We start from the raw sequence: 21509 nt of genomic DNA, 5'->3' as shown, positions 1-21509 counted from the left end.
TTCTGTCCATTTTATGAGCTAAGAATATACAGTTTAATTTTCATGGGTGCAGACTGTGAACAAAAGGAGATCTGTAGCACAAGAAAGCACATTATCTCTGAAAATCAAACCATATTAAAAAAATATGAAACATTTCTCAAATGACAGAGCAGAACAAATACCTTAATTTTTCTCTTTTAAAATTTTTATTCTAGTCTGTTTAACAATAGTGGTTATTATTCTTAACATAACTGAGAGGATTATTTCACTGACAAAGCAAAGCAAATAGAATTAAGTGACTTGCTCAAGCTCAACTGAAGAAAATCAGTCAGCAGCACAACTGCAAATAAAGCCCAGCAGCTCTAACCTGAAGCACTTCATCTAAACCTGAAAGGCTTCTGCAACTTTACATAATTAAACACCTGAACTGTAGAGGTTTTATGCCTTCACAGGTTAAGTTTCTCCTGAAAGCATCTCCCTGAGTTTTTGAAAATTGCATCTTCTGAGCAATTTTAATTAATAGCATCCAAAATAGAAGACTCCTCATGAAAAAAATGAAAGCACTTAAATGAGTTTATAGGAATGCTTGTGCTTATTAGGGTCAGAGATTCACTCACACAAAATAGCATGAGAGCTGAGATTGAAAGGAAGCATCATTTTTCTTTCATTAACCCTAACAGTTACATGACTGGATCATTTACTTGAAGAGAACACTTCAGCCAGGATTAAACAGAAATTATAGGAAACTGTTCCCGTTAAGACTTTCTAATTTGTTAATTGAAAGTGATAAAGAAAATCCACAATTAACTTCTATCATTTCCAAAAGATCCTTGAATAATTTAAAGGCCTCAGGAGGCTGATTCACAAGCAGGGACCATCTACGTTGAACACTGCATTTCAGTTGCAGACAGTTAATCAGCACAGTTTATGCTGATTGTATTTTCTCTTATAACTATAAAATACTGCAGATCTGAAGGTGTTTTCAGAAGCAGCCCAACCCTGTCAAGCATAACGTGCAGGTAGTTGTATTCATCTGGGCTGCATCCTGCCACCCACTGTGACGTGTGCTCCTGCAGTGAGTCAAGGTCTCCAGGCTTATTTTCAGAGAGGTCTAGGAGCTAAAGAAGTGCTTGAATTGCTAAAGATGTTGTTCAAAGAGTGAAGGCTATAGTCCTTACACAGCTGATTCTCACTGAAATCAACAACAAGTTGCTTCAATTCCCATCAGTATGAAAATCAGCATCCAAGCCAACCCTAATGATGATCAGTTTAATCTCAAATTGCTTAGGGGTTGGTATGTGCTCTGTGCCTCTGAATGCCTAAATTTGTGTGTAAGTATGCCTTTAAAATAATTTTTCAAAACTAAAACCCACAGTATTCACTTTTTTAAATGCCACCCTATGATTCTAGGGAGCTACTTCACTACAAATGATTTTAATTAGGTATCTTATATTTTCAAAAGATGGGTTTTTTTTGTGACTATAAGGTTAGTTTGTTTTCATTGACACTGAATCAGCTGAACCTTGCTTTGCCTATTTTTGTGTTCAAAAATCAACAGAAAATTGTGTACTTATTCCCCTCCACCGTATGTAAGCAAGGTTTTTTAATAGTAGTGCTTCATTATATATAAGCTTGCTGTCTGTGGCTCGATTGTGTAAAATGCAGATTAGTCCAGAAGTTGATCTGAAGGTGTTAAAATAAGAAGCACAAATCTGCTCTGATTCTTGTTTTAAATATTTGAGTATTTATGTGCATTTGACCTAACCAGGCTATTTTTCCATTTTGTAATTAGTACTTGAAATTGCTACCAAAAAAACCCCACCAAACAAACGAACAAAAAGCCAGGCAAACAAAGAGAACTAAACAGTAGAAGTTATTTTTTAAAATTCAAGAAAGGTGGTTGTGTTTATGTGGGCCAAATTAAAGACTCAATTTCATAGTATCATTGCTATTTTCCTGGTTGTTTGATAGGCTCCATTCTCAGGTTGCCAGGCATTTCAGAACCACAAAATATGGCAAGATGTGTTTTGGGAGATATAATTCCCATATTAAACACGTGGGATTGAACAGGGGACAATGAGTACTCCTGTACAGTGTGAATTTCAATAAAGATGACAAGAGCCTCCCTGGAAGGCAGCCACACACAGGTGCAGTTATGTGCATCACTCTGGCAATAAGCTCGCTCCCAGCAGGTTACTGGGAAGGAAAAGGCTGTGCAGATATTAATAATGAGATAGTGGGCACCAGAGAGACTCACTATTCACACCTTTGAGCGCAGCTACCTTAACTTCTTCCCAGGGTCTGTGAACAGTGATCAGCACCTCCTCAGTGGCCTTCAGGGCCTGTGGAGGGATCCCTAAAACTACGTGGGGGGAGCACAGGCAGCAGTGCTTAGGGCAGACATGCACCAGGCTGGCTGCAGAGACCACAGGAGTGTGGTGACCCTTCCGTGCCACACGCTGGAAGCAGCACCACACATCAAGGTCTTGGACATTGCAGTCTCCTGACCCATATGCCTGCATCCATTTCAGCACACTTCTATTCCTGTGGCTCTTAAGAGTTCCACAATGCTCAGTTACTCTTACATACTGATGCAAAGGCACACACTTTGCTTCAAGACTCTGCCCTAGAGCCTCATGCCAATGTTATTTTCTCTCCCTACTATCTCAAAGAAAGTAGAGGTCATTCTAAAAAATGCTGTCATTAATCTGATTCATCAAATACCTGAAATGAAGGCCAACCATTAGTTCCTTCCCTACCTGTACTCAAAAAAAAAAAAAAAGCCAACAAAAAACCAATCATATCGTCATATGAGAGACTTGTTAAAAAAGCAAATACCTCTAGAGTAAAAACAGAAAGTAAAAAAAAAGCCAAAAATTTCAGGGCAGCCCTTTACCAAAAAGTATACTGGCAACTAGAGGGCCAGAAAGATTTCAGTGAAAACAAGAAAGTGAATTCTGGAAAAAACAAAGCATTTTTCAACTGTGTCTTTGTAGAGGGGAATGCAATGAAGTTCTCAGTGCAAAGCCTGGGAACACTTTTATCCATACAGTGTTGAAATAAAATCTCATTTTTGTAGAAAGAAGTTACATCTATGAACTCTGACTTCCTTTCACTGCCAATAATCTTCTATTTGTAGACATAATAGTCAATAATGACAGGGGCCCGAACATGAGTACTCCACATCCATTCCCACATGGCGCTCTCAAAGGAAAACTCACTACTCCAAAATTCTCTCTCTACTCCTGCCTTCAATGGTACAGATTTTCAGCTGTTGCACACTGACATAGCTCTCTTAGTATCAATTCACATGAACTGATATCTCAATCAAAAAACTAATTACACTTATCCTAAAATGGAAGTACATTGTTCTAGACCTCCAAATCTCCCAGGAGTTTACAGGTCACCATAAATGCCAGGGTTATAAACCTGAATTTATTATAGACAAATAAAGCTTTGCCCTATGAATTCTTTGCCTATTAAGTTAATAAGCCTTGACAAAACAATCATCTGAGGAGCAGCTGACAAATTATCTGGAGCAGCAATTTGAAAGGCGTTGGCTGGCTTATAAGCATTTCAGTTGGGAGAATATGGCATCATGTTCGTCTTCCTCTGGAAGAGTCATTTGTCAAACTGAATTTCCTGCAGATCAACAGCAGATTCCCAACATTGGAGCGCTGAGATACAACAATAACTGTAATTACTAAGTAAATAATCCCTGCCATTTCCTCCCCAAACTTGAGGCTCACCAATGCTGATGCAGAACTCTTTCTAGGAAGTCTGCATGAAGAAAGCAAGGTACATTCTTATTTTTACTGGAGCTCATTGAAGTGTTTAATGTGAAGGAAAAGAACTTTGAGGAATTTAAGTGAGTAGACGGGGACCTTTCAAAATACTTGATCAGTATCTTGAAGATTATTTTTTAGTGTAACTTCCCACAGAGATGGTGGTATCACAGCTGTGGATCTAAAACAGGGTCTTTTACTGGATTAATTCTTCAAAATTTTCCACACAATACATTCCTGAACCACAGTGCCTTTGGGAAATTTAGGGCTCTGTACATTAAATACTCTTGGAAGAACAGCCACTTGTATTAGGGCAAAAATGAGATCAGTACTTTTCTAAAATCTGTATTTCAACTGTGAATACTGAGTCCATTTGGAAATTGAATCATGATCCACTGTAAAGCTGTCACTTTCCTTACCAAAGGCATTTGCTGAAATATTATTTCAAATGCCTTCCTCCACACTCAACTATTCAGAGTTCTGTGGAAAAGATGACAGTATTGAGAACATGGAAAACTGTCATATTTTCCATCTGAATGTTATTTCACAGTGTGAAGGAACTGCAAATTATAGTAATCAGTTGCCTCTGCAACAGCATGTAGCAGAGCATAGCACAGACCATTTAACCATGAGTTGTATCTTTTCTCATATTTTATGTTCTTTTTGCAGTTTTTTTTGGACTGTTGATTTAAACAAACTCATTAAATATACAAGGACTAGAGCTCAAAATTATATCAAAGTAGAATGAAGATAAATGAAACCTCGTTCTTAAAGAGAATTGTTAACTCGCACTCAGTAGAATAATACCCAGCTTTCCAAGTCCTGATGTCAGGCTATCAAATATCTGATGACCAAGTATTCAATCAATCAATCAATCATAAAGCAAAAGAATGTACAGAATTATACATTCAGGTGCCAAAATGGCCTAGTTTTATGAGCCTTCCAGAGCTCTACTGATTATTGACTTCTAAGTATGTGGTTGCAGGAAGCAGCTTTAACATAATCTTTTCGCCCAACCTCTCTCCATAGCAGTCGTGTCTGGAGAGATCAACCATTCATCAATGAACCACCTCTTTCTGTGGTTAGCAAGGCACTCAACTCCATGGCCCCAACATCCACTAGAACCCAATCACTCAACCTTCTAGTTCAAGTTGGAACCTTTCTTTCTAAGGGGACATTGAAAGAGTCTTTCTATAATGAAGTCTTCCATTTTCTCATTCTAAAACCTCAGAAGAATTGCCATGCACAGATAAATTACTCATATTTATCCTTGACCTAAAGAACCAGAGTAATTTTACAACTTTTTGCCCACATATGAAATTTGAGGCAACATTAGCAGAGAAATTAAAATATTTTGAGTAACCCTGTTAGTGCCTGGCACCCTTGTGTACATATTTACACCTTTATAAAACACTGTAATAATCACTCAAACTTGTTTCACTCCAAATTCCACTGGGCTGAACAGCTTGACTAATCACTTGGACCACTTTGATTAAGCATCTTTTTACAAATTCTAGAAACTACACTGTTTTCATTGTAATAAAATGACATCTTCTGCATGGTTTTGCCACATCTGTAACATTCTTTGCTAGTATTTGTCTTCTTGCTTTTTTAATGGAGCTTTCCATTTCATAGTATTGCAATGCCTTTCACAGCTGTCTTCCTAATCCCCAGGGCTTCTTTCCTCTTAGTGTATCTTACATTAATTTACCATTTTACTTTCCACTTACACACTTCTGCTCTTCCCACATTATTCTTTGCTTTGAAAAATGTTTTCTGTTGAAAATGTCTATGATCAAAGCTCCAAATAATTATTTTTCTTCTGTTCTAGAATAAAAAAGATGATAGAATTTTTCCTAGCAAAGGAAGCACTCTAGAAAACTTGTGCCTAACTCTTCCTCTATCTCCCAAATATTGTTTGCAAGTGGTTTATTACTATCCTTGTAGTCTATAGAGAAATAGCTGGGTTATACTAGTGTAAGGTTTTGCATAGTCTGCTTTCCTTCATTAAATATTTATTAGGAGGCATTCACTGACAATGTTTTACAGAAAGATCTTCCATTATTTCAGTCATGGAAATGTTCATAATTTTATGCTTTCCTAACCATCCTCTCAGAGCACAGCTAGTCTAGGGAATGCTGAATTTAAAATGCATTCTTAACCATGATTTGGTGAGGGAGGTGATTAATTTTTGCTCTATTTCTTCTGAATGGCTTAGGCAGCTGTCCTATAAACCCAGAGATGCTCAGTGAACTAAGCATGCACAACAAAGGAATAAAGTGACTGAATCAAAACAAATTACTACAGCTTTCAGTGAAGTCTTGGTCATACTCAAAGAGAAACAAACACTGAATTCAGTTGCAAAATGTGATACATATTATGTAACCTATTTTAGAGCACCATTCCAATGGATCAAAACATTGCCTCTGCTCATCACTGGATTTTGGATGACCAAAATTATATACCACGGTAGCATGTATCTCCCAGTGGTGCAGATATGAAAGCATGGTTAAAAATAAGCACAAGCTGTAGAAAAAGATCTGTGGTGAAGATGCAAACTATGAGATAAATCCAGTGATGTTCATGCACTTTAACAAAGGAGGTGAGGAAGAAGCGCATGCAGTACCTGGTGATCTCAGAGTCAGGGAGCAGGCCTACGTGGTAGTGGGGGTAGGGAGCTGAAAGAAGGAAGCTTTTGTCACACTCGACAGGGGAATAGTGCCTAGGAGAAGGTGGTTTATCACACAGTTTGTTCACAGTGCTGTAAACAGGTTCAGGAGGCCTGGTGATACAGAGACAAGAGTAAAAGGTCAGGTGCATATTAGTTGCTGAGAATATAGAGAAAACACAGCAATCATTTTAAAAGCATGCATAGCAAATCTGTCAAGAGTTTTTCAGTGGGGCTTTTCCAACAAGTAAAGTGTACTGTTAAAGGAATTGTTAGAGTTTGGTAGCACTAGTGTGGCATTCAAGCAGCTGCATACAATACACAATACAAGTGGACAGTAAAACTGCTCTATGGGAAGTGTGGAACTGAAATGGAATATCTTATCTCTGAAGTTGAGAAAGTGAGGCTTTTTCCCCAATAATATTTCTACTTTTTTTAAAATCTAACATCTACACAGCTTTCAGTGATCTTAATTTTGAGTACAGCATAGGAGAAAATAGGTTTGTTACCTGAAAAAGAACAATTTTTTACCCATTAATTTGTAATATAGATGAAGTACATATTACTTGTTAATACAACATACTCCTGGTCCCAGTGAGCTGGGACTTGGCAAGCAGAGCTGTTGTCAAATTGACCCATAACCTAAAATAACACTGATGGCCACAAACTGTGTGAGCAATTCATCTCATTGGCAGGCAATTCATTGCATTTCAGGAGTTCCTTGCACTCTTTCCAGATTCAGCCTTCAAAATCTGATTATGCAGTCTGCATCTGAAACAGTTAACCTCATTGCCAAGGCTACTGCAATCGCACTTGCAGGGCTGCTCCAAGCCGCAAACAGCAGCCTGTGAGGTTAGATACAAAGAGCAAGAGCTTAAAACTAAAATTTCCCTCCTGCTGCCATGAACCACCTGCCCGGGGGAGGCGATACTTACCACAGCCCTGGCAGGAGCCGTCTGGGAGAGGGGAGAAGGGAATGCAGCCTTTAGTGCCAACCAGCCAGGGATCCGCGGGGGCCAACGGCGAGTAGTTTGCAAAACAAACCCACACCACGTCCACAGAGCATCTCCCACCTTGGAACTCCCCTGCCTTGGCCCCAGGACACACCTTGGGGCCCGCTGGCACTGTGAGGCTCGACTCATTGTTTCCTGACATTTGTGCTCTAAAGAGTGTCAAGGGTCAATTGCTATCATATCCACGCTTCTGCCGCAAGATCCAGGGTATGCCACTGCCTTTCATCACTGTCATACAATATTAGCGAGATGGAAATCTTATTTCAGAAGCCTGAAAATATCAGGGGGCCAAGAAGTTAATGAACTTTTTTTGTTCTTTTGGCTGCACTATGCCTCACATGGGTGTGGGTTTTGCTGTGACTTTCACAGGTACCAGAATTTATTACAGTCGTGGATGTGCTGGCAGATACAGAGAATCTAATTTCCTTTCTTAGCTTCTGGGTTTGTCCTTTGGGGGAAAAGGAGTAGCTGCTTTACTTAAAAACTGGTCTTACTCAATGTTAATAACATTATTCATAGCAATCTGCCACATGATTTGAGAACTCTCTGTGCCTGAATTTCCCAGGGAAAACTTTACAGTTAAAAAACTGGCAATTTAAGATTACCAAATAGCAAAATAGCAAAGCTGTCACTCATTTGGTTATAAAGCATTGTGTGTCAAGCACTTAGTAAAATCCCTTTAAAAATGTTTAAAGTAGCAATCATTTTCTATCAGTATATTTCACTTGCTTCTGAGGGATGGATTTAATAATTTATTTACTAAATCAATTGTTGCTTTCCATAAAAAAAAGCAGATAAAAACTATTCTATTTCACTGTTGTCCAATACTGCCTTTTATTCCCTTAGAAACTACTTTTGCTTTTAGGCAATATATGAAAGAACAAGTACAAATATCAAATATAAATGATACCTACTAAGAAAATTGAAGAAATATTGCCCCAGTTCAGGAAGATGAATAAAAACTGTAGATTCCTCCATGGCTTAAAACACCAACCAGTCCATAAAAAATTTGTTAGTGTCCTATATTCAAGTTAATTGTCTTTGTGTTGTAGACAACATCAGAGTGTTGCTATCCCTTGGACATATTGTGAATGCTTAAACTACACTGAGTCATCAGTCAGTGACCATCCAACCTCATGCTGAGACACAAATCATGCTGCAGACATGGGTAGATATGAGGAATTTCTTTGTTAATTGAGAGTTACAAGCTGCCTCCAAAAGCAAAATGAAGTTAAACATTCAACATCTACCTAGATATTGACACTGAATTAGTCCTTCAAGTACAAATACAGAGTCCTAACAAATTGTCTTATGAGGGCCAGAAAATTTTAGGACATTTAGCAAATGTTCATGTATTTTAAAATATTTTTGAAACATTTTTCACTCCATTAAGTCTTCCTGGGTGGTAAGATAACAGGAAACTGGAACAAGTCTGAGTATAAAGTCCTGTACTCACTGATATTATATAAGTGATATTGTGACCTAGTTAACATCATACCCTCTGTATTTGACCTGCAGAGAGAGGTCTTAAGGTTAAGAAAAGGAATTTATACTTCTTATCCTTTTAACACTTGTACTCTTTGGTGAGAAGAAGATTTAGGATATCAGATAATTCCAGTTATGAGTGCACTTTGTATAAGGCCTATGAGATGGTCTGAGATCACCAGAGCCACCTGCTTCCCTTGACCCTTCAAGGTCATTGAGAGCATGGACTGCACTGGTCCTTCAGACACCTCTATCCTAGTCAGATGCATAGGCTAACAACTACCAGCTGCAGAGTTGGGCTCTGACTGCATGTTTCATTGGCACAGAAAAGCAAGAATTTGAAAAAAAAAAAGGAGTACATAACCTCCACTGTCCAGGATCTTATTTTCTCTCTTAACGTGGTGCAGCAAATATGAATTAAGTAGTGTAAAATAATTTGAAAGTTGGGATAAAAAGTATCAAGTATAGGAATGACTAAAATGATATGGGGCAGAGCAGTGTCCTGCTCATAAAAACTGAGTTCCATGTAGGCCATTAATCACAAAAAGTAATTTGAGATACTTGCTGCAACAGCCTATCTTCAAACATCCTCCTCATTCTTCACCTTCTCTACGGCAAACTTGTACTTGACTACAATAGTAGCCACCTACTAGAAGAAAACAATACCCTATTATAAAAAAGATGATGAAGACCACCCAGCTTTATTAAATAATTGTTCTAATGCAGCATTTTCTCATGCCATTTATATTTCTCCTCACAGAAAGAAGAAAGAACTTCTTTCCAAAGGGATCAGCCCACCTGATAAATCCTGTCTTGCACATCTTCTCCAGTGCTATGACAGAGACAGATTGTCCTCTCTCAAAGCATGGGATAATGAGAATGCTATTTAGAAAGAGTTTTTAATGTGCCATTATGAAAAAATACAGCCAAGGTGACCTCAACTTTTCTTGCAAAAGAATAATTAAGAGCCAAACTGAACATAAACATCGAGGCCTTACTTTATGATGCACTAATTCTTCAAATGAATTTAAAAACATGTAGCAAGCCACTTAGCATGCTTGCTAAGAAAAGTGTAAAGGCTAGATATATATTATTTAAGTTCTAATTTTCTGCAGTTTATGTGCAATTGCATCTCTTTCAGATACAGCAAGTATAGCTTCACAGGTTTAATTTAAAAATAAATGCTAAGCAGATTCTGAAACTTTTTTTGAGGAAGAACAAAGAACTATATTATTGATTTTCTTCTATCTATTATTTCCATTTTTGTCAGTACCTATGCATAAAATATCCCCTTAAAATGCCAAATGTGTGAATATTACTGTATGCATCTTTGATAATTGCAATATCTCTTTTAAAGAGTAATTATGTAATGTGGATCTACTCTGAAAAATAACTAACTACTGCTGTAACTTCTTAGTCAGATCTGCTCCTCTTCTGCCTTTACACCGCTTATTTAGTGACAAACAGGCATCACAGTTCTCTGTCTTTATCAGTGAGCTAAAAACAAAGCTTTCTGACAAATAAGAGTAGCAAGTACTAGGTCTGGATGGACAGTAGCAACTACATTGGTCTGAGAATAAAGCACACAATAGTAAAGGGAGGCAACAGAAAATGTAAGTAGTAAACGTAACTAGCAGCATAGTGTGGCTTGAACATGCCCCAGCAGAGAGTTCAACTCACAGGACAGAGAATCAAGTCCCTTAATGCCAAAGGTAAGTTTTAAAGGGTAACATGAAAAGCAGAGAGTCACTCTTCCAGCAAGAAAATAAAAAATAAAAATGCTGAAAGCTGGAATTGTCATTCAGAATAGACATAACAGCAGTGAGGCACAATTCTTACAGAAACGAAGAACTAATTGGTGGAAAAGACAACAGTAACAGTGGGAGGTAGAAAATTGATCTAACACTGGTATTATTTATTTAATGACAGATTGTGTAAAGTGAATATTCCTGGTTGTTTGCAGTCCTTATTATTCCTTGATTAGATCGTCATTGTTTTGTTGTTCCAGGCTGACTTAATTGTGGAACAGAAGTTATAAAAGAATGGCATTTTTAAAACCATTCTCCCCTCAGCATCATGCAGAGTCTTCAATTTAAAATTAACTTTTTTTCTTTTTTTACAGAATCCTGTTTGGTGGGGATCAAATGCCAACACACAGCACATTAAATGTTAATAGTTTCAGGTTTTAAAACATTTCAAAACCTTTTATGATATGGAAAGAAACCAGCTCAGCTCTCGGAGCCTATTAAGCATGCAGAGCTATAGCCCGGAAACAATATGAGAGAAAATGAATCTCCCAATGCTCAAAGTTTACAACTTTTTCTTTGTTTTGTTTTTTGAACAGCAATTTTTAATTGTATCCAAGTTCCTTAAAGACATCTAACACATTAGTTTTGCTAATATATTGTTGCTGGGATGTAGACAAAGAACTTTTTAAGAAGTATTTCACTATTGAACCAAAAATCAATGGCAATTTAATACAAACAAAATCCTCCATTTCTAATAGCCAGTGATTTTTATATATGTGTCCTTTGACTGAGCTACTCAGTCATATAACCTTCTAGAAGAACCACATACCTTACTGTTCAATAGGGTAATTAGAACTTATAGTTGATTTTATTTCATAGGTCGTGTCCTGGCAATTTAAATGAGACCAAATCACTCATATGACATGTTTATTTCAACTAAATGAAAGACAGAGGAGGACCATGAAGAGCTGGAGGAAAACACCTGAAATACAGTACGTTAGTTCTTTCTGGAAACCATAAAACTAATAATTTCTCAGCTTTTCAGTTATTAACTGCTGTTTTCATATGCCTTGAAGGTTTCTTTAACTGCAAAACAAGTGCTTTTTTAGCACAGTCATGAAGATTAAGGGTTGCCTTGTTCCTCTTAACAGTACTATTTTAACATTTTAATCAAGTTTTCAAACGAAACGGCCTACAAGAAGGCATAAATAGAATTTAGAACTTCTAATATTCTACACCCAGTTCTACACTTATTACTCTTAACCATAAGGAATTAGGAAATTAAATGACTGCTTAATTTGAAAAAAAAAAATCAGCAATGATTTTCTGTTGCAGTAATGGAAAAAGAAGGCTGTTTCACACAGGAATGGGGAGACTGTCAGACGAAAGGCCTAAGAGCCCTGCAGTGACTGTTTAGGAAACAGGGACCAGCAAAGAATGGCCCTTACCTGCTCAGCTGCCAAAAATTACTGAGGATCACACAGACCAGAAATTAAATCCTAGAAGACTGTAGTCAATAGGCCTGTCCACCATGAATCAGCCATTATTCTCATTCATATTTGAACATTTTTATATTCTTAGGCTTCCCAACTCCCTGTGGGACTGAGATCCACAAACTGATGATGATGACTTACCCAAAAAGCTCTACCTTGGTGTACTCCAAGCCTGTTACTTGGTTGCACATTTATAATCTATGGTAACATTTAAATAACCTTTTATTTGCCATACTTTAAATTCACAATGCATTGTAAGCTCCCTGTATCTGAGTTGTATGTAAGTGGTATTAGTCCTTGCCTGTTGCCTTCTCTGTGCCATGGGTACTTTTGCAGATCTCTGTTCTGCCTCTCTCTGACACCTTTCTTCTATACTGGAATTATTTGTTATTTATCTTTCCCTGGAAACCATGCTACACCCCTGCTCACCCTCTTCTGAGGTTTTTTTTTTCAGTTGCCTCCATGTAGGACCCAAGACTTGAATGCACCACAGATTCAGAGAAAACCATTATATTTTGAACTCTTGTCCTTTCCTATCAGATCCTATTTTCATTCTTAATTGCTCCTGAGTACTGAGCTGACAATGTCACAGAACTGACCAAGGTGTCACAGTCACCCCAAGGTGTCTTTCTCAAGTGGCAAGAGCTGCATGAAGGGTCCATGTCCATGTTATATTTTGTATGTATTTCAGGTTATCCTTTCCTCTAGGCACTATGGATAACACCATTTCTGTGTGTGTTATCACTACCAATCCTACTATCTCATTTCAAAAATCTCCATACAAGCACTAAAGCATACTCCAAAATTTGATTAGTTTTCTGTAAGTGTTAAATACTAAGTAGCTGCCAGTGATTGTATTAGAAATGGTCAAATCCCATTACTTGGGGATCTCTGACAGGCCTATTTAAATATGCAAGGATAACTCAGGAATAAGAGATTATCTATGACTTGATAATGACTAAAGTTTTACTTTAACATAAATTATTCTCTCAAGTCAAGATTTATTATACTTAAAATAAATTAGGATAACAAAATGAAATCTTACTCCAGGCAGACAATTATGCATCTGTAAAGTTTAACAATTAGTTTAAGATTAAAACTGTGTATTAATTACAAAAATATAAAATAGTCGATTTGCAAGTTAGCAACTTCAAGCTTCAATCTAAGGACTGCATTTCACCAAGGATACAATTTAAGGTTATGTAATAAACTCTTTTTTCCCTTTAAACTGAACATTTAATGTGTAACTTGAAAAGTCTTCTTTTAATTAACTTTGGGTTTAAAAACCATAATTCCTTAGATTGATCAAAGACCAAACCAAGAAGAAATTCTATTCTGGGGTACCATATTGGATTCATTATGTCACCAACTTAACAATTAGAGATGAGAACCCAGCTTGTGAGAGACAGTGAGTACCCAGTCATAGCAGCAGGCTGGCATCCTCCAGACAGACAGACGGACAATGAACTAACGTGACAGACTGCCTGGTGGGATCACACCCACATCATGCACACCCCAGAAACCTTAGGTGCTTCTCCACTTTTCTAGAGGGAGATGGCCTATGCATCTTATCAGCAACTTTTCCTACATGCTCTGTATCTCTGTTCCTCGGCCAGTGTACCTGTGCAACTATTGACTATCCCAAACCTCACGTATCACCCTCTGAGGGATTTGCTGGTTCAGTAGCCTGAAATCCCTTCTCCACTGCTTCTTTATGCCTCTTCACCTCTTCTTCTGTTATGTCCTGTCTTGTACTAAATTCCCTTTCCAAATCCAAGTCTTCTTACCTGATTAAATACCAGTCTTTTCTTGTGATTTCCATTCTCACATACCAGTGACAAGTTTTCCCTCATTTGCACACTTATCCCTCGCTTAACACAATCCCTCCATTCCTCCAGTCTCTTCAATATTAAAATGTGACAGAACTGGCTATTCAGAGCACAGAACAGAATCCCTCCTGAACATGTTTTTGTGTCAGAAAGGGATGATAGAAATAAGTAGAGAGGAAACTAGCTTTGGCCATTTAATGCTGTGCTCAGTCATGCAGGTTTTTAAAAATAATCTAGTCAGCATGACAAAATTGTGAGAAGCTTTGATATACTGCAGTGTGAGTAGAGAATCTGAAAGAATTCTACTGAAAAAAAATCATATCAAATAAGTTTTGGAGGATAAATGAACTGGGGTTTTCCCCAAAGACTTGCATTTGTTGACTTTTGCATAGCTTTTCATAAACGCATTAGAAATACTATCTCGATTCTGTTTCATCAGCTCCTATAACTTAACACTCTGAAAATATGTATGGAATAGCATGGTATTTAAAACATAAAAGCACAGCAATTTCTAACATAGAATAGAATAGAACAGAACATGAACTAAGGCATGTAATTCTCCCTCTATCCTTTAAATCATCCTACTGGTATGGTTAAAAATAAATCCAATTTAATTTAATAATAATGGTGGTTAATTAAAATGACTGTAGCAACAAGCTAATTTAGCATTTTACACTAAATTTTAAAGAAAAACAATCACAAAACCTTTGCTATCCCTAGATAAAAAATCCAGCCTCAGACAACAGCTAAGCATGAAAATATTAACTTGAACATCTAATCTGCTAAATTTACACGTTATTTAAGAAGAGGAATAAATAAATAAAAGGCATCATCAGTCTTCCCATACTATTACATATAGTTTATTCTCTTTAGGGTAGAGGTAATATGCTGAGTTTGGGTTAGGCATGGTGAATGATTGTTGTGAGCTCACAATTACATGTGCTCCTATAAGTCAAACCATTATATTTGTTGTAATGGTTTAATACTGGAAGGTCAAATCTGTGCATCAACAGAAACTTAAAAGTGTTTCTATAAAACATTGTCAATTCAACTAGCAGGTTTAGATAAATAAAGAAATAATTGATGAAAGCTACTACTTTCAATGCAGGGAAAAAACATCCCCTTAGACTTCAACTAAATGGTTCTGTTTTCTCTCCCATCCAATTCTCAGCACCTCTTCCCCATCCAGAAAATGCTATTTTGCAAAAATGCATGTAAAAAAAAATCAAACATGCTTTACACAGCAAAACAGATAACTCAGCTTTTTCATCCATGAATCTTTAATATCTAGCCAGAGTTAAATGTTAAAGTGAATTTTTTATCAGCTGAAGCACAGAAGTTTGATGTAACCATTATCTGAAGCTAAAAAAGAAGTAAAAACTCAAGATGGCAGTTCTTTATTTTTATGGAACTTTTCCTGTTGTTTTTCATCATAGACAGAAGAAATTAACATCTTAAAGCCACAAGATTTTTAGGCTTTAATAGGCTATAATTTTAAGATTTCTGAAAATAGGAAGGTGGAAATATACTATAGAGAAAATGGTAACATCTCTCTCTCCTGTGTTAGCAACACATGTTCCACAAAATGACAAAAACAAAAAAATCATTTTTTCTTACTACTACCACCATATAAAATTTGGTTGGAATGCATCTGTATAGGACATCTGATCCAATCTTGTGTTTGAATCAGGACTATTGACAGCACTAGATTTTACTTAGCCAATGCTTAAAAATTTCAAATGGTGGATATTTCAGAGACCTTCATAGCAAGTACTATTCCAGCACTATTCTATCCATCTCGCGTTTTAATTTCTTCTGAAATTGAAATCAGAACATCCAAAACTAATCCTGTTGCCATTGGTGCCTCTCTACACAGAAGAGTTTGATTTCATCATATCTGCTACTGAGTGCTTTCAGGGTGCTCTTAGATTGTCCCTTCATCTCCTCTTCACAAAACTAAATAAGCCCCAGAGATCTCAACACCCCTCCAACCTCCACGGGATTTAGAGCTCTCAGAATATGCTGGACCCCCTCCACAACCCTCCTAAAGTCAAAGAATGGGAGCTGGTCAAAGGGTTTTAGAAAAGAATGTGTTGTTCTGCTGGCCATGCTCCTCCAAAGATAGCCTGGTATGCTGATTACCTGACTAGTAGTGAGAGTGCACGTCTGGGTCCATGTTCAGCTTGGTGTCTGCAGTAACATCCAGGTTATTTTTAGTGAAGCTGCAATTCAGATGTTCATGGCCTGCACAAATGTGTGCAGCTCTTCCACCTGAGGTGCAGACTTCTTACTGAACTTTACGAGGTTTCTGCTGGCCAGGTCCTCAAGTATATCAAGAGCCCTTTAGAATACTGCTCTGCCATTTGTCATGTTAACCACTCCCTCTTAATTTCTTATCCTCTTGAAATTTGCTGAGGGTGCACTGTGTGTCATGATCTAGGTCGTTGATGAAGATATTCACTGATGCCTTAGGTATCCCTGAGCTCCTGTGCTCATCACTGACCACTTGACATATGCCAAGTGATCATCATCACCCTTTGAGCCTACTGGTTAAGTCAGTTCCCAGCTCAGTGCCTTCTTTTAGCCCACTCTTCCTCAGCTTTCAAAGCATGCTGTAGGTGACTGGGTCTAAAGCCTTACCAACACCATTGCATGCAAATAAGCACAGCCATGCTGGGAGAAGGATAACTAGCTAGGTGATACAGCACACAATCCAGGAGAAACCCACAATCCAGGCTATCCACAAGGTTTCCAAACCATACTTCTTTTCTGATTAGCTGTACATGTTCATCCAACACTTCCTCGTGTTTGGATGAGAGGCTGTTGGAAGAGTTTTAAAGGGTGCTCCCTGTGTTGCAGCTTTTCCTGCCCACAGAAGACGTGTGAGAAATACCTTTGCAGCCACTCCCCATGATAGCTAGTGGAGAAAAGGAATTACCATGTGCTGCACAGCAGATCCCAGATTAGTGGAAGTTATGACACTGGTCAGGTATGACTTTAGAGTCAGCTGTGTTTTCCCTCAGCACAGAGGCATTCCTGCTCAAGGCAGCACCTGTGCTGTGGCACTGCTTCGTGAAGGGCAGCCACTCCTCTCCCCTCATCCAAACAAGTCAGAAATTTCATCAGGAAAGCCAACCAGTCTGGACAAGCACATAAACTGCTTTTAGTCAATCTCTGATGAGTATTCCAATTACCTTCTGGGCCCTTAAACACCTGGCAAATGTGTTGTTCAGTACTTCAGCTTTTCCTGTATTATCTGTCACTACATCAGCTTCTCTCCTATTCATCGCCTTTTTCCTTCCTCAAATTTTACCTTCGTTTTTTAAAGTAGCACACATCTGCAGAATCACTTTTGTTTTCCTTTATGACCCTTGAGGGTAAGTATTAGCTCAAATCAATCAGCTTTCTAATTTTGTCAGCAGTCAAGCAGTCAAGTAATGCTAGTCTGTATTTTGCATTTTAGGTCATCAGAAAGCTCTTTGCTCAGCCATGAAGGCCTTCTGCTGAGTCCCCTCCTTTCTGCTCAACAGGATGGTTCCTTCCTGAGTTCTCAATAAGTTTTATTTAGAAACCATCCATCTTTCATGGGCCCTGTGTTTCTTTGGCAGCATCCCAAGAGATTTTGCTAAGCAACTCTCCAAAAAGGCTGTAGTCTGCTCTTCTGAAATCTTAACAGTCATAACTTGCTGACTATCTTTCCAGACTTCCTTTGAATCAAGAAGTAGGCCAACTCATGGTCACTCTGATCCCAGCTGTTGTTTTTCACCACCTTTGCCACAAATCCTGTTTCTCCCCTCTAGCAGTAGCAGGGGCTGGTCGGGAACACAATCAATGAATCCCCTGCACTGCCTGCACGACAATTTCATCTTACTAGAAACTAAACCAAGCAGTGTCTGACTTGCCATGTGTACTGATAAAATTATTAGACATATCGTTTTTATCCACTTTTGATCCCATATTCTACTAACTTGAACTTGTAAAGGTGATAATTGCTACAAAAAATACAGGAAGCCAAAGTTTCTAAATTAACTCAAATTAATTCTTAATTAATTTTAAATTAATTTAAAATAAATCCAGAAAAATCAAGAAGTAAAATATGCCCATCGCTGTTAGTATTTTTTACCAACAATACGCACAACTTAAAAAAAATTCAGCAATTAAGAGACAACATTCAGTTTCATTAAAATTACTGGCTGAAGATTATTTGTTACTTTTCTATCCCTTGTGCTCAGATTAGTTTATTTTTTATATAGACTGAATGGAATTTTTTCTGACACAGATTCAATATCAGACCAAAAACCACAAAATTTATCAATTGAAACACTTACTTTTGTCAGAAAAAATAGATGTATTTAGGTTAAAAAAACCCCAAACCTTAGAATTGGAACGAATGAACAAAAAAAATATAAAACCAGCAGGAGGAAGTGGGCAAATTAAGTTGAATGTTCAATCATTTAAGCTTACTGATAGATTCATTATCACAAGTAAGTTAAAGGAAAGCTTGTCATCTGCCTCACTCAAATCACTTGTACAGAGAATTCCAAAATTGCAAATGCCTTTTTTAGTGGAGAAGTTACCGTTCCAAATATTTTTAGCTGGCACACATGAAAATCTGCTAAAAGTGTTGCAAGACAGCATGGGTAATAAATTTCCTTATGTGAGCACAATGTAAATTAGCCCTGTAAACCTATTACAGCAACAACCAGGTAGTTTGAATGGATAGCACTGCAGTAGCTGGCAAACATCTTAATTATAAAACATTATGTGAGAAAACCTAATTGTAAAACCTATAGACGCCTGCAATCAAGGTGTCTATAGGTTTTACTAAAGTTATCAATATGATAATGGAATTCCCAAAAGATTTTCTGATTTGGTCAGCAACAAAGACTTCACAAATATCTTTTTATTTTAATAGCAGGCTCATCAGCAAATCCTGTGGCACTGAACAGAAATAGTGCATTCACTATTCTGAGTTTATAGCTGTGAAAATGACTATAAGAATTAACTGGGAGAATTAACTGCTTTTCAGTAGCCCCACTTGAATCAATAGGCAATAATTAGATGAATGGACATTAAAAAAAACAAAGCAACTCAGCAGCATTTAAGGGTTAAATTATTTGGCTTCTAAGGTCAGAGCTTCTTAGTCATAGTAGTTAGAGAAGAAAACTGGTCTTTGGCTCTTGCTTGGGTGTCTCTCAGATATATGTGCATGTCCAGCAAGGAAATGTAATGGTAAGAAGAGCAATTTGTCTTTATGACTACGTTAATTTTCTCTTTGTGCCTTTATTTCCTGATGTACCATATTGACTATTATCACTAATAAAATGAAGCTCATAATAGCCTCCTCCTTTTCAATAGGTCAGAGTTAACACTTGCTCAGAAAGATGAGATTTCCATCTGATTTCTGCTGTGGCATTCAGAGCCTGCTCCTGTCACTTGACACCCTATGTCTGCCAGTGCCACACACTGTCACAAAAGGTCATGCTCGTAGAGTCAGCAGCTCCTGTCCATAATGCCAATGCCACAAGAAAGTTTTGGATATCCAGCCTTCATTAGCCAACACATTAATTTGGAAATCCAGACAGGAAAAAGAACACAGGAGTGCAGTATTTCACAGAGTATACAGAGCTTCTCTGGACATTCATTTTTCTCCCCTCACAATAATGCAAAATGGACATAGGTGTGAATAGCTCAGACAAGAAACAGACTGCCAGTACTTCATTTTTCTCTCAGGAGCTAAACCAGTACAACTAACTTGTTTAAAAACAGTCTAAAAATAGCATGGGAATGCATCTTCCCCCCTCCCAAAAAAAAAAAGGTCAAAAGGACATCTGAATTAATTTGAATACATATCCTGCATGGGTCTTTATAAACTTTTTATTGGATATCTGCTAAACAATTGGGCTAAGGGTGTCACTGCCTTCCCTTCTATGACTATTTTTTCTTTTCTTTTTTCTTCTTTTTTTTTTTCACAAGTAACTGGAAAGTTAAAACCAGATACATGATCACAAAGAAACAGGACTAACAATACTTTGTCACTTTACAAACATTCTAAGTGTTTAAATGGTCTTTTCATTGTCAGGACTGCTTATCTCCCTTTTTAGAATTAATCCCTTCACTTTCTGTGACTTCATGATGTCCTTAGCTATTATTTACTTTTAAGCCTGCAATTGTTTTGCTGTTTTTCAAACCTTTCTAACTCTTTTTCTGCAACTGTGGGGCTGACATCTCATTATAGAAGATGCCCATTCAGCCCTACAAGCTTATTGACAAATCCTTCATCATTGCAACCCAGATATTTTAATATTGGTATTCTCCCAGTTTTGGGAGAATACCCAAATTTGGTATTCTCCCAATATTGGTATTCTCCTATTGTATTTCTCAAATACATGGGTATTTGAGAAATTATGAGATCATTGTTAGATCAGCTAAAAACATTGGTGCAGATTTAATGAAATCGATGTTTAACTATTAATTAAAAATGTAACTTCTTGGAGCCATTCAGAGAAAATACCTTCCTAATTGAATGTCTCATAAATCAAAGGAAATCAATTTCAGCTTTGCATTCTCAATCAAAACAAAAGAGAAACTCTTTTAACCAAGACAGGGAAGAAAGGTGTGGTTTCCACACATTTATGCCCTGATTAAACACTGTATCATGACTTAGTTACTCTGAATCTGTCTGATCCAACAAGTTAAGCTGCTTAAGATAGTAATCACATGCAACAAGAAAAATGAAATGCAAATTAGTGGGTTATGAAGCTGATGAATACGTAAGTGATGAGATTCTTTGACTTGTAAGACACAGCAAGTCATGTCAGAGGATCAGAACAGCCCCCTCCTAGCACAAAAATAAAATAAATTCTCATTTTCTGTGGCATTCGACATTATAATGAGGGCTCATTTTCCAAACTGAACAACTTCTGTCTTCCAGGTGAATGGTAGTGCTCTTCAAACAAAAAGATAAATACACACTGTCTCATCAGTGACATTCAGTGTTCACCTAAAACAAGGCATAAAAGGACCCTCCCAGCATTTTCCTCTGTATCTCTTCTACCTTGAAATTAACTACACAGATACAATTCTGCTACTGTACATCCATATAGTAGTCACAACTCTTTGGGGATTATTAAAAAAAAAAAAAAAGTCTGAATAGAAATCTGCAGTATGCTATATTCTATTTGAGATGCACTGAATGCTTAACTTTGTCCTTTACAATTGCATGAAAGGGAACAAACAAAGAGAAGCCTCTGACCTGGTGTAGTCGTCCTCCACAAGCATGTGCTTTGGAATGGGTGAGTATCTTCCTGGGGAGATAGGGGCCAGGGATGCCTTGTACTCTAAAGTGCCATTGTTTCCAGAAGAGAGTATATGATTTTCCATTGGTGGAGAATAAGCTGATGGTAAAAATGAACATTTCTAGTCAGCAACTTCCATGTTTCATTAGATGGCACAAGAACATAATTTTTTAAGTTTAAGTACCAAGAACATGGTTCAGTGCGGTAAATG

At 37.4% G+C, this 21509-nt stretch overlaps 1 protein-coding gene across 22 annotated transcripts in view; it reads right to left on the bottom strand.

The window, feature by feature from the left end:
- The window catches only part of DLG2 (discs large MAGUK scaffold protein 2), a 984895-nt gene that overhangs the window by 243381 nt on the left and 720005 nt on the right, over positions 1–21509 (bottom strand). For 17 of the 22 annotated variants that reach the window (XM_063148780.1, XM_063148803.1, XM_063148779.1 and 14 more), the window contains 2 exons: positions 21256–21397; positions 6391–6546 (listed from right to left, as the gene is read on the bottom strand). In XM_063148780.1, the coding sequence (XP_063004850.1) occupies positions 6391–6546; positions 21256–21397 (298 nt within the window). The remainder of the gene's footprint in view (positions 1–6390; positions 6547–21255; positions 21398–21509) is intronic. The other 5 variants (XM_063148787.1, XM_063148788.1, XM_063148790.1 and 2 more) reach the window with 1 other exon arrangement.

Source organism: Melospiza melodia, chromosome 2 (genome assembly GCF_035770615.1).
Source record: "Melospiza melodia melodia isolate bMelMel2 chromosome 2, bMelMel2.pri, whole genome shotgun sequence".
NCBI classification, from domain to species: domain Eukaryota; kingdom Metazoa; phylum Chordata; class Aves; order Passeriformes; family Passerellidae; genus Melospiza; species Melospiza melodia.
The sequence above is the reverse complement of the archived record's forward strand: the minus strand, read 5'-3'. Positions and strand labels throughout refer to the sequence as shown.